The following is a 16,963-nucleotide window of genomic DNA, read 5'->3' as shown; positions in this document are numbered from 1 at the left end:
GATTTAGCAGTTGGGATTTTTGTTTGTTGATGATTTTTGTCTGCATTCATTCTAAACAAATATATTGCCATTCAATCCCCTATGCGCCATGTCTGTACTTGAAGTACTGTAATTCAGCATGTCTTCACCAAAACTTTTAAAAAAAGCAATTAACTTCAAACATATTCGACAATGTGCCATTTCAAAGTTCATGTGGATGAATAACAAAACAAATATGTCAGGACACAATACTTTATTAAAACCATCATTTGACAACACTCCACTAAATTATTTTCAAAGGGTTTAATATTGTGTCAGCACCCCAGAACTGCACTGGTTGCAGTGCTATATATGGTTGTTTCTTCCCAGAATGTTGTCCAGAGTATGGTAAAGGAAAGTCTATGGATGTTATGAATAGAGCCAGTGGTTGCTTTGTAGGTCTCTATTTCAGCAGAGCCCCAATAAGGACTTGCTAATCGTCGCCCATTTCCACATCTTCTTGTAACTTCTGCACCATCTTCTCCTCCATAACCTTGGCTTTGCCTACATATGGGGGGAAAAAATGGATTAGCAACATTCTATATTTCATTATGCAAACTCCAAGTGGAATGAATGCCATCACCTAATTTCTCAAATTATATATATACACATACATACACACAATGTAAAATACTAACAGAAACAAGGGAAATCAGTGAACTCACCTGCATGTGGGGCTTTGATGAGGTGAATGTTCTTCTTCACTTCGCTGATGGCTTCCTCCTTTTCCAACTGCTTGCCCTTCTTCAGTCTGATCGAGAAAGGGATAGAGGAAATATGGCAAAATCTATTTGAAAACAGTGCTAAAGGCATATCAGACTCCAATACTTGGCAAAACTGGCCTTATGTTAGCCTAGTTATTTCCCTCTAACTCATAATAATGTTATGAAGCAGGGACTGTGTAATTAAAGTTTAACTCACTCTATGGAATACTAATATTACCATTATAAAGTTGGAAGTCCCATGTCTTCCTAGTGTGGCCAACAATTTCAAATTGAACCAGGCTCTTATCTGTGGGGGGAAAGCTAGGGCTCACCTGTTGAAGATGAACTGTGCCTGTCGTTTCCGTTTTATTCCTTCCACCTTCCTCATTGCCTCCACTGAAAATAACAAAATTAATTGGATTTAACAGATCAACAAGGCTATTAACAAAACCTTAGAAGTTAGCTACCGTTGTCTTGATGTTATGCTGTAGTAGTAACATACACCACCATGGAACATAGAGTAACGTTTGTCATTTAAATGAGCGGAGGGCATGATCTCAATATGTCATGTGAGAATTGACTTGAATAGAGTATGAAAACAATTGAAAGATGAAAGTGAGGGCAGGGATGTAATTAAAAAGAACCAAATGGGCCGAAGCAGAGGCACCTATCAGGGGTGTATTCATTACACCAGATTCTGTTGCAAAATGTTAATTAAGTCTGTTGCGAAACATTTTGTATCAGAAACGGTTTACTCCAAGCGGAAAACGATTTGCAAAGAAAACTAGAATTTATATTGGACAAATTCAGGTAGGTTCATCCCGGTTTCATTATTTTTGTTTGGTTCTTAAAACAGTAAACCGTTTCCATTGCAAGAAGTACTGAATACAGCCCGGACTTGTCCAATAAGAAACACTAATTTTCATTGCAAAACGTTTCACTACGGTTTGCACTAATAAATAGACCCCTGGACTTTAGCCATAACAAGTACCTGTCTTGCTCCACAATTCCCTCTGGTATTTGACGGCCACATTTCTGCGCTTCTCGAACTCCAGGCAGTTATCCTGTTGGAAATAATTCAGTAATAGACTCAAGGGGAAAACGTTTATGATGGTTTATCAATCATATCACATTCTACAACTTGCATGGGTGAATGTGGGAACTCACCACTGTCAATTCCTTGCCAGATGCTTTCCTGAAAGCCTTGGTCCATCTGGTCTTTCTTGGGTTACGCTTCTTCTTGAAGTTTTTGAGGCATTTTGATCTACAAAACCTGAACGTCTGAGAAGACATTTTAGTCATTACTTGATTTATACACATGGTAGCAGCAACAAGAACTGATCTATGTCTGGTCATGGAGAGACCCCCCCCAATGTACAGGAAATAACACTACTACAGCTTTAGCAAAGCCAATATCTCCTTCACTGCTGAGTGAGACAGACTTCACTTGGCAACAATAACAGGCCTGGCTGGCTATGAAACTGCACTAAAACGTTGAAAGATAGCTATGAGGAGAAAAACAAATAGGTTATCTATGGCATAGTTGGGCACCTGGGCTTATGTCTGATGTTACATAGCTACAGACATTTGGAAGAAAAAAAACATCCCAGCTGACAAAACAAGCTAGCTACAGTAGGAAGTTAGCAAAACAGCTAACATATTAGCATGGAAGCCATCAATCCAGAAAGTAGGACACAAAAAAAAACCTCAAACCTTGCAGTCGTTCCGCACAAACATCGTACCGTGCCCGGGATACACAGGTCCCGAGCAAAAGTAACATTTTTCAATTCTCATCGTTAGATTTCTGGATTATTTATTGCCCATGTGTTATCCGTGGTGGAATGCGAGTGGCAGGATTTTAAAAGGAAGTTACGATACACTATTTCCGGTAAATAAATATATTTTCATGTTTTTATCGTTACAAACTGCCCCCTAGTGTGTAACTAGAGAAGTTTCTAAACCTTAATTTATAGCTTGGAAAATGCAGATTTTGTTTGTAAAAATATTTTCGTTATGTTACATATTGACTAGAACAAGATTGACACTAAATAATGTCGTTTCAGAGGTAGCCAAGGTGACAACTGAGACAGAGCTTTAATAAATAATAAAATATATTTATTTTCTGGAATAAAGGATATGGTTAACATATTTGACATAAAAACAGTGTTTGACAGAATACAGCAGATTTAATGCACATTGTATGATATGAGTGAACAAAATCAGCATTGATTTACGTGGAACCTCAAACATTTCTGATAGCCCCAAGATCCCGACATCGTGATAAAAAGAAAGACCCCAAATGACTGCTACTCAGATACTACAGAGCAGGCCTACACAATAAATCACTCTATTCACTACAGATTGCATGTGCTCAGGACTTTTACATTGTACAAGAATAAATGGAAGTGCATTGTGACAAAAATATCCTGTGTCAAAAAGTTCAATGTAATAAGGATGGGTTCCCTTTAATACACAGGGAAGTGTTCTCAACTAATACAACTTTCAGTGGCTTCTCACTTTTCTACTGGATCTTAGAAAATAGTTACAATACACTTTTATGTTTCACTATTTAAAATACATATAATATTATCTGAAATGAAAACATAAAGGCACTTAATTGACACGTGAATGGAGAGGCACCACTCCAAATGGCATAATCAAATTAACAAAACATAATAATGCTCTGGTACATTTGGCAGGGGTTGGTGGTTACTTTCAGCTTTGCACGTCATACACACCCCCCTCCCCCCATCTTGCCAAAACTTCCTATGACACCATTGATTTACAAATGTTACATGCCTTTCATCACATGCCATACAGCCCAGTCCTACCAAAACATCACTGAAGGTGCAACCATTATCTGTATGTGGACCCTAACAAGCACATTTGCCCTTCTCCTGGGTCTTGGGCTCTGTGATGTCTGTGTGACCACTGTGTCCGTTGGATCGCACGGTTCCATCAGGGATCCAGGACTTGTCCACGCAGCGCTCCATCCTCTTCATGATGAGGTCCAGTAGGACATCCACAGCCTGGCTAACAAACTGCCCGTTAGCTGCACTTGTCTCAAAGTAAGGGATTCTGCACAGAAAGGAGAGCAACACATTATAAGATCAACATCGACTGATAAGTCTCTGAATGAGACAAACTATCTACCTACAACCTGAATAAGTTTGGATCTAACTGAAAGCTTTACACGAAGACAGAATATAGTTCTCAGCAGTTGAAAAGAAATCAAGGTTGAAAAAAAATAATTGTTTGGGTGTCCTTTGTTTTTCGTCATGAAACATGCACTTGTGCTATAGCAGTGGAAGATGCATCTTTGAAATAGTAGAGGATCGTGGCTCTCTAAAAACCACATTGGATTTCAGACTGGTGGAGCCATCGGTTCACATAACGTTAAAAAATATGAACACTAACAACCATGACATCTCAATATGACGTGCGTGTGGAAGAGAGACTTCAGACTCTTCTCTTGAGTTAGGAAATTCAGATGGCTATCTGTATAATATTCAGCAATAACATTATTACTGGGCTATGTAAATCTGATTACCCATCCTAAAACTTTAAATATGTTGTCACTTAGATATTTTCCACGCACAAGATGGCCATTCAGCTCACCATAACAGCTTTTGAAGATAACATGATCATAACTCTAAGCACTGGGGGCTCTATTTTCGGCTGGCCTTAAGCTCGTGCAATTTTCAAAACGCACGCTCGTTTGCAATTTAGACCTGTTAAAGCCGGAGCTGTTCTATTTTCAAACCCTAGTGCCAGGATTGGTAATTTACCTGTCGTATGAGCTCGCTTGCGATGAGGTGAGAGGGGTGGCAATATCCAAGTTGTGTCCTTAAAAACATGCGCCAAAGTGCCAATTTCAGTATGCACTGGTGGAGATTTTTAAGACCAACCAAAAGCTGGCCGTAGCTAATGCGGTTGGATACGGCATGGATTTTGACACCGGAAGCGCAGCCTATCCAGCAGTGACGCACAGTGCCCATATGCACATGGAACAAGAGATACGTGCTTTTTTAGTGTTCCCCATATACTTTTTGTATTGATTTGCTGTTACTTTAAAAAAAGACACTCCTCCAAATGTATTTAAACGATTCAGTCTTATTATGCAGTATCAACGGTAGGCCTAGGCTGTATCTTTCTTATTGAGAATGTGCCTCACACAAACAATACAATTTAAGGCAGACAATTTTTTAAGTATGATATCTAGAAGGCCTATACTGATTGAAGCCAATTATAACAATGTTGACTGTCAACACTCCAGAGCAAACACTGGATGTTTTTGTTTTACTCTTGTTACTGTAGCCTATGCTATTGAATAAACTGTATTATCAATCTACAATGGTCTAGGACAGAATATTCCGTGCCCCCAGCCAAATTGGAGTTAATGACAATGCAAAGACCTTCAATAACCTACAGACCTTGCGACTAACACATGCAACCTTGATTGGCCAGTGAGTGGTCAAGTCCTCTTCCCACCTACAACTTGTTTATTCATTAAAAAAACAGCCATTTCGCGCCACCTTCAGCTATTGCGCTCATAATAACAGCTGTGAAAATAGCAAAGATATTACTGACACACCCCTCGACCTACCGCCAGCACTTATATTTACTATTGCGTTAGGCTTGTTAAAATAGAGCCCATAGTCTCTTACTGCATGGTGTTAGACCCCAAATATGGTGCATTTGTTCGTTTTAGTAAAACATAGGTCAATATCTAATCCCTTTATATTCATTAAATGTGTAATTTCAGGCCACAAGCAGGATACTTTATATATGTGTGTAAATATTTGCCTTTCCAGAAGGACCAACCTAGCCTAACGTTTAGTATCGTTCGAGATTCCCCTGCACAGCCTTGAGTAAACACACATCAGCCACTGCCTTCTTGGCAAATGTTTCAGGGAGGGTTAGTCATAGGTAAGGGACACATACCCATACTTCTCTGCCAACTCACGGGCCTCATCTTCACGGACTGCCCTCTGCTCCTGCAGGTCACACTTGTTGCCACAGAGAACAACATCTGGATTCTCGCAGTAAGCATGCATCTGTAATTGACCTGAAAAAGAGAATAAGCCCGTCGTCAGCCCACCAGTCGTGATTGAAAGATAGTGGTTAAGACACTGCACATTTCTTTGGAAGTCAACATGAGATTGTACATGTAGATTCTGACAACCACAGAATACTTACTCATCCAATTTCTGACATTAAGGAAACTCTGCTCATTGGTGAGGTCAAAGAGGAGGAGGAAGCCCATCGCATCTCGGAAGAAAGCTGTTGTCAAACTCCGAAATCTGACACCACACAAGAAAAAACACCTTGTACAGAGTTTAATTCAGCTTGGAGAAAGTAAGCATTTGAAAGCTGCCAACAACTACCTGAGAACCAGTGAAGGCTTGAGCAAGAGTGTCAGTGGGAGATGAGTTTTGGATTGGCTTACCTCTCCTGCCCCGCCGTGTCCCACAGCTGAACATGAATCCTCTGTCCTCTGCCTGCTGCCCCTTCTGGACCATTTGATTTGTATACCTGTCAGACAGAGAGAGTTATTATACCCATATAAAGCAGTGTGAGGTCACTGGCTATGAGGCCCTAAAAATATACTTTCCTATTGGTCATCCTACATATACTATCTTGCAACCCAAAGTGAACCTAAACATTTAGATGGAAAATGTTTGCCCTGATAATCTCTACAATATACACAGCATGAGTGATTATGCTTAAATGACCCTGGTGTTTGGTTATGTGGTGTGAAGTGTTTATTTTCTAGGAGGGTGCTGCTGAACTCAAGTGATATTAGTCATCTTTTCCTGGTCTGGGAGTTCCTCAGATTCCTAAAAAAATAACTGAGTTCTACCACGCTCTCTTTTGCACTATGAGGAGTAATGCTTTTAAAGTTACTACTTACTTTCCATGGTCAACAGTAAACCTGCACTACAAAAACTTTCACATGGAATGGAATAATTTACCATTTCAAATGTTAACTCTTTCAACAAAGCAGCATACTAATTAGTCATTACGGGTGGTAGGGGAGTACCTGTATGTGAATAATAAAATGTATGGTTTCCTCACACACACGACAAATTGTATGACTAGGGCAATCAACTTACCACTCGTTTTTCTCTGAAATCAATGCCCACTGTAGTGATGAATTTGGAGTTAAACTTTTTGTCTGTGTACTGGTACAGAAAGCTGGTTTTCCCCACTCCAGAATCACCAAGGGCTAGAAATTTGATGAGGTAATCATAGTCCCCATCAGACATAGTGAGTGCTTATTTCAGACCTGAAAACCAGACAACACCAAACATTGAAGAAAGCAATGTAAAAACTGTGCACAACCGAGACTGTAGATAATAATTTGTAAACTACACTACATACATACAAAAGTATGTGGACACCCCTTCAAATTAGTGGATACAGCCATTTCAGCCACACCCGTTGCTGACAGGTGTATAAAATCGAGCACACTGCCATGCAATCTCCATAAACAAACATTGGCAGTAGAATGGTCTTACTGAAGAGCTCAGTGACTTTCAACATGAACCCGTCATAGGATGCCACCTTTCCAACAAGTCAGTTCATCAAATTTCTGCCCTGCTAGAGCTGCACGGTCAACTGTAAGTGCTGTTATTGTGAAGTGGAAACACCTAGGAGCAACGATGACTCAGGTGCGAAGTGGTAGGCCACACAAGCTCAAAGAACTGGACCGTAAAAATAGTCTGTCCTTGCAACACTCATTACCGAGTTCCAAACTGTCTCTGGAAGCAACGTCGGGAGCTTCATGAAATGGGTTTCCATGGCCGAGCAGCCGCACACAAGCCTAAGATCACCATGCGCAATGCCAAGCGTCGGCTGGAGTGGTGTACAGCTCGCCGCCATTGGACTCTGGAGCAGTAGAAACACATTCTCTGGAGTGATGAATCAAGCTTCACCATCTGGCAGTCCGTCGGACGAATACGGGTTTGGCGGATGCCAGGAGAACGCTACCTGCCCCAATGCATAGGTCCAATTGTAAAGTTTGGTGGCGGAGGAATAGTGGTCTGGGGTTGTTTTTCATGGTTTGGGCTATGCCCCTTAGTTCCAGTGAAGGGAAATCTTAACGCTACAGCTTACGATGACATTCTAGACGATTCTGTGGTTCCAACTTTGTGCCAACAGTTTGGGTAAGGCTCTTCCTATTTTAGTATGACAATGCCCTCGTGTACAAAGCGAGGTCCATACAGAAATGGTTTGTCGAGATCGTGTGGGGAAGAACTTGACTGGCCTGCACAGAGCCACGACCTAAACCCCATTGGGATGAATTGGAACGTCGACTGAGCCAGGCCTAATCGCCCAACATCAGTGCCTGACCTCACTAATGCTCTAGTGGCTGAATGGAAGCAAGTCCCTGCAGCAATGTTCCAACATCTAGTGGAAAGCCTTCCCAGAAGAGTGGAGGCTGTTTTAACAGCAAGGGGGGGTCAACTCCATATTAATGCCCATGATTTTGGTTCCCAGTGCCTTACGCTACCAGGGTAGAGTGCCTGCGAAATAGTTGACCCGAGGACAAAAGTTTTAGAGCCATGTTGGAGACAGACACACCTCTTTGTCTGTCTGGAGAGTCTAGCCTACAGCTCTCATGGTCATGTAAGTATGCTGACATAGTAACAGGAAACACAAATGTTTTATGTGAAAGAAAACTACATTTGCCTCCACGCATGTTCAGTAAGGAAATACTCAAACTTAGATCCTGCTATAACCCCATCCGCAGTGAACTTTTACCTGTTTGCTTGGTAAAAGTGGATAATCTCCTATTTGGGGCAACTGTTACAGATTGAAACTCTACACGAGAGGATTAATTGGGGGTAATTAGGCAAATAAGACTAAGAATTACGCAATTGATCAACGGCCTGTAAAAATTCACAAGAAAAACAAGTTCTTCCATAGAGTTGACAAAATTTTGTTCAAATTGTATTGAGCGTTGTCTAGGCATCTGGAATTTTCACTGGCATGATTGGTCCTGGTCCATAAATAGTTTATGTAAATAAATCAGAATTAATCAATGTGTTTTTTATAGATACAAAATATGTATTACATAAAGCTATGCATTACTACAGAGTTATTATATCATAGCTAGAAAGTTGAGGCCTGTGAATGAGAAAGAATGTGGTGGACACAAGATGAGCTGAATACAGATATCCATCAAATTATATTCAAGGGAACAAGCTGGATGTGATTCCCACTGAAAGCAGAGTCCATCATATGACCAAGGTATGAAAAGGAATTATTTCACTCTGTCCAGCATTAAAACTCTCCTCCTGAGCAATAAGCTGTTTAAAGTCTGGAGCAAAATCAAGTTCTGTGATGAACACACTGTGACTGGACTAGCAGCACCCCATCTTCAGCCTCTCTGAGCTGTTCCCCAGTGGGAAATGGAATAGGCAGGCTTACATTCTAAAGGCTTGTATATGGACCGACTTATTAGGTTCACCGCACAACTGCACAGTACTACCTGCACACACTAATCGATTGACCTCGTCAAGCAAAAAAAGACAGTCAACTGTATTATTGTACAAGTAAATTATATGTCTCAAATCTCTTGGTCGCCAGGCAGTTCATGCTGGTATAAGGGTACACCATCTGACCAGCAGGGACACATTTACAGAGGCTTTCCCCAGAGAAACAGGCCCCCAGGCTTGTGGGCAGCCCTGCTCTTTCATAGGTTAGGATCACTGAGGCGGCACCAGTCGCCCCCAATGGTAATCAGATTAACTGCAAAAGTTAATGTGAAAGCAGGCTGCTACAGAGGATGTTAATCATGTAGGCCAAAGACTTACAGTCCCTAGTGAAAGTCTACAGACCCCTTGCACTGTCTTCACAATTAGCTGCTTTAAAAAAAAAATCTAAGAAGGAATAACAAATGTTTAAAACATCTTACCGGTCTAGACAACCTACTCCACATTCTCAAAGTGAAAGAAAAATGATAACTGTACCAACTCAATAAAAATCATGGGGACATGGTCATGGTAGCCAAGAAAATGGCATGCCCAGCATTTTTATACACGATCCTAAGCATGATGGGATGTTAATTGCTTAATTATCTCAGGAACCACACCTGTGTGGAATCACCTGCTTTCAATACTTTGTATCCCTTATTTACGCAAGTGTTTTCATTACTTTGGCAGTTACCTGTATGTTGCCATAAGAGTTGGGTAAAGTTGGTAGAATCTTATTCACAGCTGTAACGGCTGCCAAAGGGACTTCCGCCAAGCATTAACTCTGGTGTGTGAAGACATACGCAATCAATACATATTTTTTACAATTAAGAAAATGTTTAATCATTTGTATTTACTTTAAAAACGTGGAAAAGATTGTGTAGATCAGTAGGGGACAAAATCTAATTTAATTCCTTTAATTTTAAGGCCGCAAAATGTGAAGACTGTGCAAGGGATGTGTACACTTTCACTAGGCACTGTATCATTGAACTGCCTATCCTCCCCTAAGCTACAGCCTGTAGAGAATGAACAAGAACAGCCTAAATTACATATTTATATCTAATTATGCTAAATTCATTTTTTACTGAAATATTTTTTGGGGAATAGTGGGATAACAAGTAGTAGGCTTGGTAAAATATGTAGCATAGGACAAAGAAAGTGGTTTAAAAAAGAAATACAAATAAACATTTTATGAAATGTCATGAGACTAATCTTATCACAGCTTCTACAAGGAAGCCTGAATGGCTGTGATTACATGTGTTGCAGATGAGCAGCAAAATAAGGTTGTTTGAGGAAGCCCACTATAGTGACTGAAGTATGAAATATTTTAAGGTGTGAAATACAATCTTGCAAGTTAGACATGAGAGCATCTTGAGTAGGCCTTCTGCACTTATTTTTGAGTGAAATCATAGCTATGCACTGACTGGCTAGTTCTATCTCACTGCCGGTCACTGATATCAGGTAAACATTCATTCAGAATCCCTACACATTTGTTCATGAATTTGTTCATGCTTCACAAATTATTTGACTCACATCGCTGCCCCTGCCCATTTCTAAAACAGAAGATTCAAACTGAGCTCGTACTCAAACAAGGATCAGCTAAAGTCCTCGTCCCAAAAGGTGTTTCAAAGTTGTTATTGTATGTTTACTTTCAAACCTAAACTTTAAGTGAAAGTGATTAAAAGAGGAGGCTTAAGGCAAAGCCCTGTTCTCTGGTGGTGTGAATTTCCCACTAGTTGGAGGAAGGGCAACTCAGATTGTGCCAGCAAGTAGAACAAAGCCTTTCAGACATTCTCAAAGCAGTAGAGCTGAAGTACCCACCCTGGGCAGTTGGCCAACAATAATGGCGAACTCCTCGAAGGAGGAGGCGGATATGCAGATGACATGAACTTAAACTGCACAAGATGAAGGGTGTTGCAGCACCACAATACTACAGCACTCATCTCAGATATGTCTTGACAGAATGACTTGCCAATATGCATCTGAAATATCATCAGGTTTCATCATGTTCAGGGCTGGAAGCACTATTTTGTAACATTCTGAGTATGAATATGTTTTATATATCTGTAAGTGAAGAGACATTATTCTGATGATGAGAAATGGTTTACAGATTATTATGGGTGGCGGGTAGCCTAGTGGTTTAGAGCGTTGGTCCAGTAACCGAAAGGTTGCTAGTTTGAAGACATTTAAGCCTTATTGTTCCAGGGGCGTTGGACAATGGTGACCCTGGCCATGATCCCCCTCTCCAAGGGTGTCTCAGTTGGAGTTGGGATATTTAAAAACACACCTGTACATGTGTGAAATAGGACCAAAAATATTATTTGATTATGTTTGCGGTTATCATTAGAAACATTTCAGACAACACACATACCTGCGTGCACACACACACACAGGCGCGGACACACAGAAGAAGAAAACAATTGATTAGCTGACACAAACCCTACCAGAAACATAAAACAACATCTAATAACCCCAACTCAGTTGGTCATCATGTGGTTGTCGTGACTGGTCATGTTTTACTCCATCATTGACCCTGTTTAATAACCATATCGCCCAGTTTGTTCACAAGCTCAATTGCTCAAATCTCAGACTAGACAGACATCTATCTTTGAATAGCTGACAGATGTAAAGTAAACTAAAGACAATCTAAAAGTTAATTTGGAATAAATTGGTTTATCATGTCCAGAATGTGTTTAAACCTTGAGAAAATAAAAATGTATTAACACAAAGACATACACCTAATTAAAAACGTTTCCATTTTTAGTTTGTCTGAGCTGATGTTTTTTCTGCATGGCATGTCTCCAGACAAAATGCCAGACTGGTATCCCTAAGATACCATACCAAGTTAGTGAGGTAGACACCTTGTGATGTTTCACCAGCCAAATGGATGCAGGTTTATGGATAGATAAACCTAGATAAATGTAGCCAATACAAGGGTTGTATTTACGAGGTCCCATTACACTTGAACAAAGAGCAAGGGAAAACTATTAAATATTGTAAGGTGTGCTACGTTAATTGATATTGTTATGAGAAAAACTATTTGCTAGTTCAAATTGGCATAGACCTGTGTAGGTTATATAAGCCTACTATTCCAAATGGTATTGCGCTCTCAAACTGTGATCAAATAAATAATTAAATTGATACACAACAAGATACCGTAGAGAGAGCCACGTGTACCACCAGGAGATAAGTCTTACCCTTCTCACTCAGAATGCTTGCTTATAAACATTTCCTACAGTCAAGTTGCCTCATGGGTGGAATGTTATTAATAGTTTTCATAATTAATAAACATGTTTAAACAATTAACACCGAAATCCGATTGTTTCTATGTCAGACGGTTTTGTTACCAGTCTTTATATATCAGTCTTCTGTGATGTATAGAAAGTATAATATTGGGAAGCAAACTCAACATTTTAACTCTATATCTGACATGGTACAAGTCTCTTATTTTTTGCAAGCCCATAACCATGTGTGTGAGGTGTACTAATTTGTTTTAAAGTAGATTTGTTTAAGACTACCAAGAAACACTGTGACCCTGATTTAGCCCACTGCAGTATAAGGTTAAAAATAATGTGATCAGGAAATTTTGACAGGAAACTGTTACTTCAATTCCCAATGAAAGTGTAGCATTCCTACAATATTAAGTACAGGCTACACGTAGCCTATCCTGTGTTACAACGTATGTGTATCCAATTTAAGAGTTCACTTCAAGACAACTATAAAAGCGGACACATCGCATTATGTAAAAACAAAACAAAAATGTCATTGCACTTTCAGTAGCCTTGGCTTCAAGTAGGCCTAGTAAATGTGAGCAGGAAATAACTTCGTTTCACTGCAGCCTCAGCTCAGTGGAAACGCAGGTGGTCGTTATACGATAAAGTAACCCCGTCCTGAATTTTTTTTAACATGTTGCAGTTATAGCTGTCGATAGAAACAAGTCCGCTAAACAGCGCCATATGCCGAGACACATTTATTACGCTAACTTTATTTCGAGAAATTCAACTTACCAGTGTATGTGCGTCACTTTCTTATTGGTGTTTCGTGTAGAAGCGTCCTCTCAAAAGCGATGACAATTGGTTGATTAACAAACAAAAAAACTCACTAAATTGGGTTTACTAAATCCTTTCGATCCATTTGTTGCATTAACCCTCTTCACAATCAATGTAACATCACTTCCCGTCCAGTTGCAGTGAGCCAGCCCCTCCCTCTCTCTCTCGCCAAACGGTAATAGACCTCAGTGGGAGTTCCGAACGGAAAACGACCCTTCCCGCGCAGGAGTATTCTTTTGGAACTACGCTTCGATCACACCCACAGTGTCATTGCATTTTGGTACACCAGAATTACATTATTTTCCAATGAAACGCTGCGTTTGCCTTGCAGCATTGCGTTGCAGAGGCGGTTGCAGTGCATACGTTGGATTTATCTAACGTATACGTCAAAAGCTTGACAGAAATTGTAGCAGAAGGTGAATGTTGAACTTTTGTTGCATACATATCCTGATGATGCTGCATACTATTTTGCACAAAACACTGTCGGTGTGTTCTAAGCATTACTCCCCAACCCTGTGTGTCACTTCGAACACACCAACAGGTCATTGTCAAAATAGTAAGCAGCATCACATGGATATGTATGCAACAAAAATTAAACATTCACCTTCTGCTACCATTTCTGTCAAGCCGTTTACACATACAGTTTGACGCATATGTTGATAAATCCAATTTATGCACCACACCGAACGCACTGCAACCCCCTCTGCAACGCTGCAAGCCAAACGCACCGTTTCATTTAAAAATAATGATGTAATTCTGGTGTACCAAAATGCAATGAAGCTGTCTTTGTGATCGGAGCCTAACAAATGACAAGTAATCCGTTACAAATTTAAGTTTGTTCCACCTGAGCGAATCTGACCACAAGTCAGAGACCACTATGATGACACACCAAATGTGTTTAATGGATCGCGGGAAAAGAGCAGGAATAGGCTTTTGTAGGCTACAGTCCAAACTATGTCTTCCAAAGGTGCGACTGCTGTCGGCATTCAAAGATGATCCAATTTGAATAAACACTTGGAGGTAAGGACAGCAGTGGTGTAGTCTACGGCGATACGGATATCACCTTTTATTGATATCTACATAGCACATTGATGTGAATCACACTGCTGCTCTCTCATTTAGCTATTTGCGCCTTACATATTGTGGTTGTTGTGGATAGTTGTAAACAAATCTAAATGTGCATTTGAACCCAATAATAGTGGAATTCAAGAAGTTGCCTATCAATCATTGTTTTTGAAACCAGTGGACAGCCAGTGAAAAATGCACTCTTGCGACAGCTGCATAGTGCGGATCCAAGCCTATGGACTAAAAGTGTTTGTTTTTATTGCTCAATCTAATTCATGCTGATAAAAAATAAATAATCATAGGCCTAATGGACACATGCTCAAGCTCGCACACTTTTGATAGACTTAAAAGGGGCAATCTGTAGTTGCTACATCCATTTTTGGACTTATATACACACATATCTCCATTGATTCTTGAAGAATATCATTTATAAATGCCTCATGAGCTTAGTTTAACTGTCACACTCAATGAGAACCCAAAATATAAGCTTGTTTACTCCAATGTTTGTAAACATTGTAAATGTAAACAAACACTGTATAGCCTCATAACATAAACATGGTTAAACTATAATTTTTATTTATGGTCAGTCCGTGCATCCATAGCTCTGTCTATTAATCTGAGAGTGGTTACATTTCTCCAGATCCATCTCTCAGCTTTTTACCAAAACAGAGGCGGGGCGACTGTTTTGTTATTGTTTCGTCTGTCGATTTGCCCTTTAAACTGCTGCATATTATCAAGATAGTGTCACCAACAAAAACGTAAACAATAGGCCTATAGCAAATTCAGCATATGGCATTCATTTTTTCCATGAAAATAGCACTTTCAGTAGTGTTCAAAGCATGCCATTCTAGGAGCGCAGATTTTCTTTTTCAACTCGAATCAATGAGCCCAATCAGTTCTCCATGACGACAAAATCATAAACAACAGAGTAGGGCTTGGGGTCATGCTCAGGTAAAACAATTTGGCTAATTTATACTTCCAAGTCCTATTCTTGAAGATGAAGGGGTATAACATTTATTGGAATGAATGGAATTCTGATAGACTTTGGTTTTTAATGTAAAGATATAATTTAATCGTATTATATGTAGTAGAAAGCGATGGGTTAGAAGAAGCCTACATAACCAACCCAGAGTAAAATTTTACATCCATATATGGCCAGCTATGTAAACTTTAACATTGATTTATCCTGCAATAGATGTCGCTCAATTGGTAACATACATTTTTGTCTTCTAATGCCTCTTAAGGGGAAAGTAATCTTAAACGGAATGGAATCAGATTATGTTACTGAGTTTGGGTAATCCAAAAGTTATGTTACTGATTACAATTGGACAGGTAACTAACGTATTACATTTAGAAAGTAACCTACCCAACCCTGCTGACATTACTGGATTTGTGAGATCTTTCAGTAGCCGAAGGGATTGTATTTGACACTTAATTCACATATCTAATTTACACACCAAACCACAAATGAACCGAAATTATTACTTGACGGCCACTTCTGCCGCTGACTGTCCCACATTCTCCTACACAGTTCTATTGACTTCATACTGTCCAGGACTCTCAGGCACATTGTTGCCATCTCTAGACTGTCCTTGGCTCTCAGGCATCCAATTGTCCTCAGTGAGACTCAAAGTCTCTGGAACAGTGTTATTGTGCTGGGGCACAAACATGGGTCTATATATATATATAAACTCCCCCAGCAACTCCTAGCACAGTGGCAAAGGCTATCTGTGCAAAGGGTATCCTTCGTCGAAACATGTTCTCTCTGCATCAGGAGTCCCACCTACACTTGCATCGTTGATCCTGGAAGAATAGAAGAGATTACCCAAAAGCTTTGCCTTGTATTGTCAAACTGATGTTGTACATTAAGTTTTTACATGAAGCACACAAAGTTTTCTTCATGGGGCTCAATTGTGCTGTAGATTTTTTTAAATCAAAATTTGAAATCACATGTGACATTACCAAGCTGCTACATATAGAGAAGGTAATGTAAGCATTTGTAAAACATTGTGTGCATGATACAGTATTAGTGATGTAAACGCGAACCTCAGCTAGATACAGCATATGACATAATAATGACATGAATTGTTCTATGTCCCTGTGGTGTCAGATTCTTTGTAACATGTGACATTGCAGAACTCTCCACTCATACTCAACCAGATCCTGCGCTACTACACTTACACGAATGCTAATTGGTTATCCCAACCTGCTGTGTAAATTCAAACCTGCTACAAAAAGTCAATTTTCACAAAAGCTGTATCCCCCTCTAGACAAAACCGTGGGTCGTTAGCCATAGCTAGCTAGTGAGAGACAAAGGACACACAAATCTTATATTGGTTTCATATTTTTTTCTTGCTTTAACATAACTCACCACGATCTTTAATGAAGTGTGTGTAGACCAAAACGTCTAGCAATTCCAACAATTAAACAACTAACGTTGGAAAGAAAGCGACATTTGGTTTGAGTACAAAGGTTGAACATCTACGGCGAATGAAAGGGGACATGATAAACGACAAGAATAAACTTAAAATGCGATTTGGGACTTGTACGATTCATCACCATAAAATGCATATAATAATTTATTAAATCAATTATATGTTCTTTAAGTGGTACAGATAACATTGTAAGCTGTATAACTTTACATCAC

The 16,963-nt window shown here is 39.7% G+C and overlaps 2 protein-coding genes and 1 long non-coding RNA gene across 4 annotated transcripts; all 3 read right to left on the bottom strand.

Annotated features, from left to right (window-relative positions):
- Nucleotides 1-217: 217 nt before the first annotated feature.
- LOC139576088 (probable ribosome biogenesis protein RLP24) lies at nt 218-2,610 on the bottom strand. The gene is made up of 6 exons (XM_071401745.1): nt 2,436-2,610; nt 1,890-2,003; nt 1,714-1,786; nt 1,055-1,118; nt 684-769; nt 218-522 (listed from the first exon to the last, which is right to left on the bottom strand). The coding sequence occupies exons 1-6, from the start codon at nt 2,514-2,516 to the stop codon at nt 452-454; spliced, it is 489 nt and encodes a 162-aa protein (XP_071257846.1). The 5' UTR covers nt 2,517-2,610; the 3' UTR covers nt 218-451.
- A 205-nt stretch (nt 2,611-2,815) lies between these two features.
- Nucleotides 2,816-13,460, bottom strand: LOC139576081 (ras-related protein Rab-27A). Of its 2 annotated transcripts, none has more exons than XM_071401735.1 (6): nt 13,210-13,460; nt 6,839-7,011; nt 6,172-6,257; nt 5,922-6,025; nt 5,667-5,790; nt 2,816-3,800 (listed from the first exon to the last, which is right to left on the bottom strand). In XM_071401735.1, the coding sequence occupies exons 2-6, from the start codon at nt 6,989-6,991 to the stop codon at nt 3,596-3,598; spliced, it is 672 nt and encodes a 223-aa protein (XP_071257836.1). In that variant the 5' UTR covers nt 6,992-7,011; nt 13,210-13,460; the 3' UTR covers nt 2,816-3,595. The 2 variants fall into 2 exon arrangements, with proteins under 2 accessions (XP_071257836.1, XP_071257835.1); XM_071401734.1 differs by having other exon boundaries at nt 5,922-6,049; nt 13,210-13,431.
- Nucleotides 13,461-15,364: 1,904 nt separating this feature from the next.
- On the bottom strand, nt 15,365-16,832 carry LOC139576079 (uncharacterized). The gene is made up of 2 exons (XR_011675055.1): nt 16,688-16,832; nt 15,365-16,119 (listed from the first exon to the last, which is right to left on the bottom strand). It is a non-coding gene; the product is annotated as an uncharacterized lncRNA (long non-coding RNA).
- Nucleotides 16,833-16,963: the final 131 nt, after the last annotated feature.

This window comes from Salvelinus alpinus, chromosome 5 (assembly GCF_045679555.1).
Source record: "Salvelinus alpinus chromosome 5, SLU_Salpinus.1, whole genome shotgun sequence".
Classification (NCBI taxonomy): Eukaryota; Metazoa; Chordata; class Actinopteri; order Salmoniformes; family Salmonidae; genus Salvelinus; species Salvelinus alpinus.
Note: the sequence above shows the minus strand (reverse complement) of the source record. Positions and strands in the feature narration are given on the sequence as shown.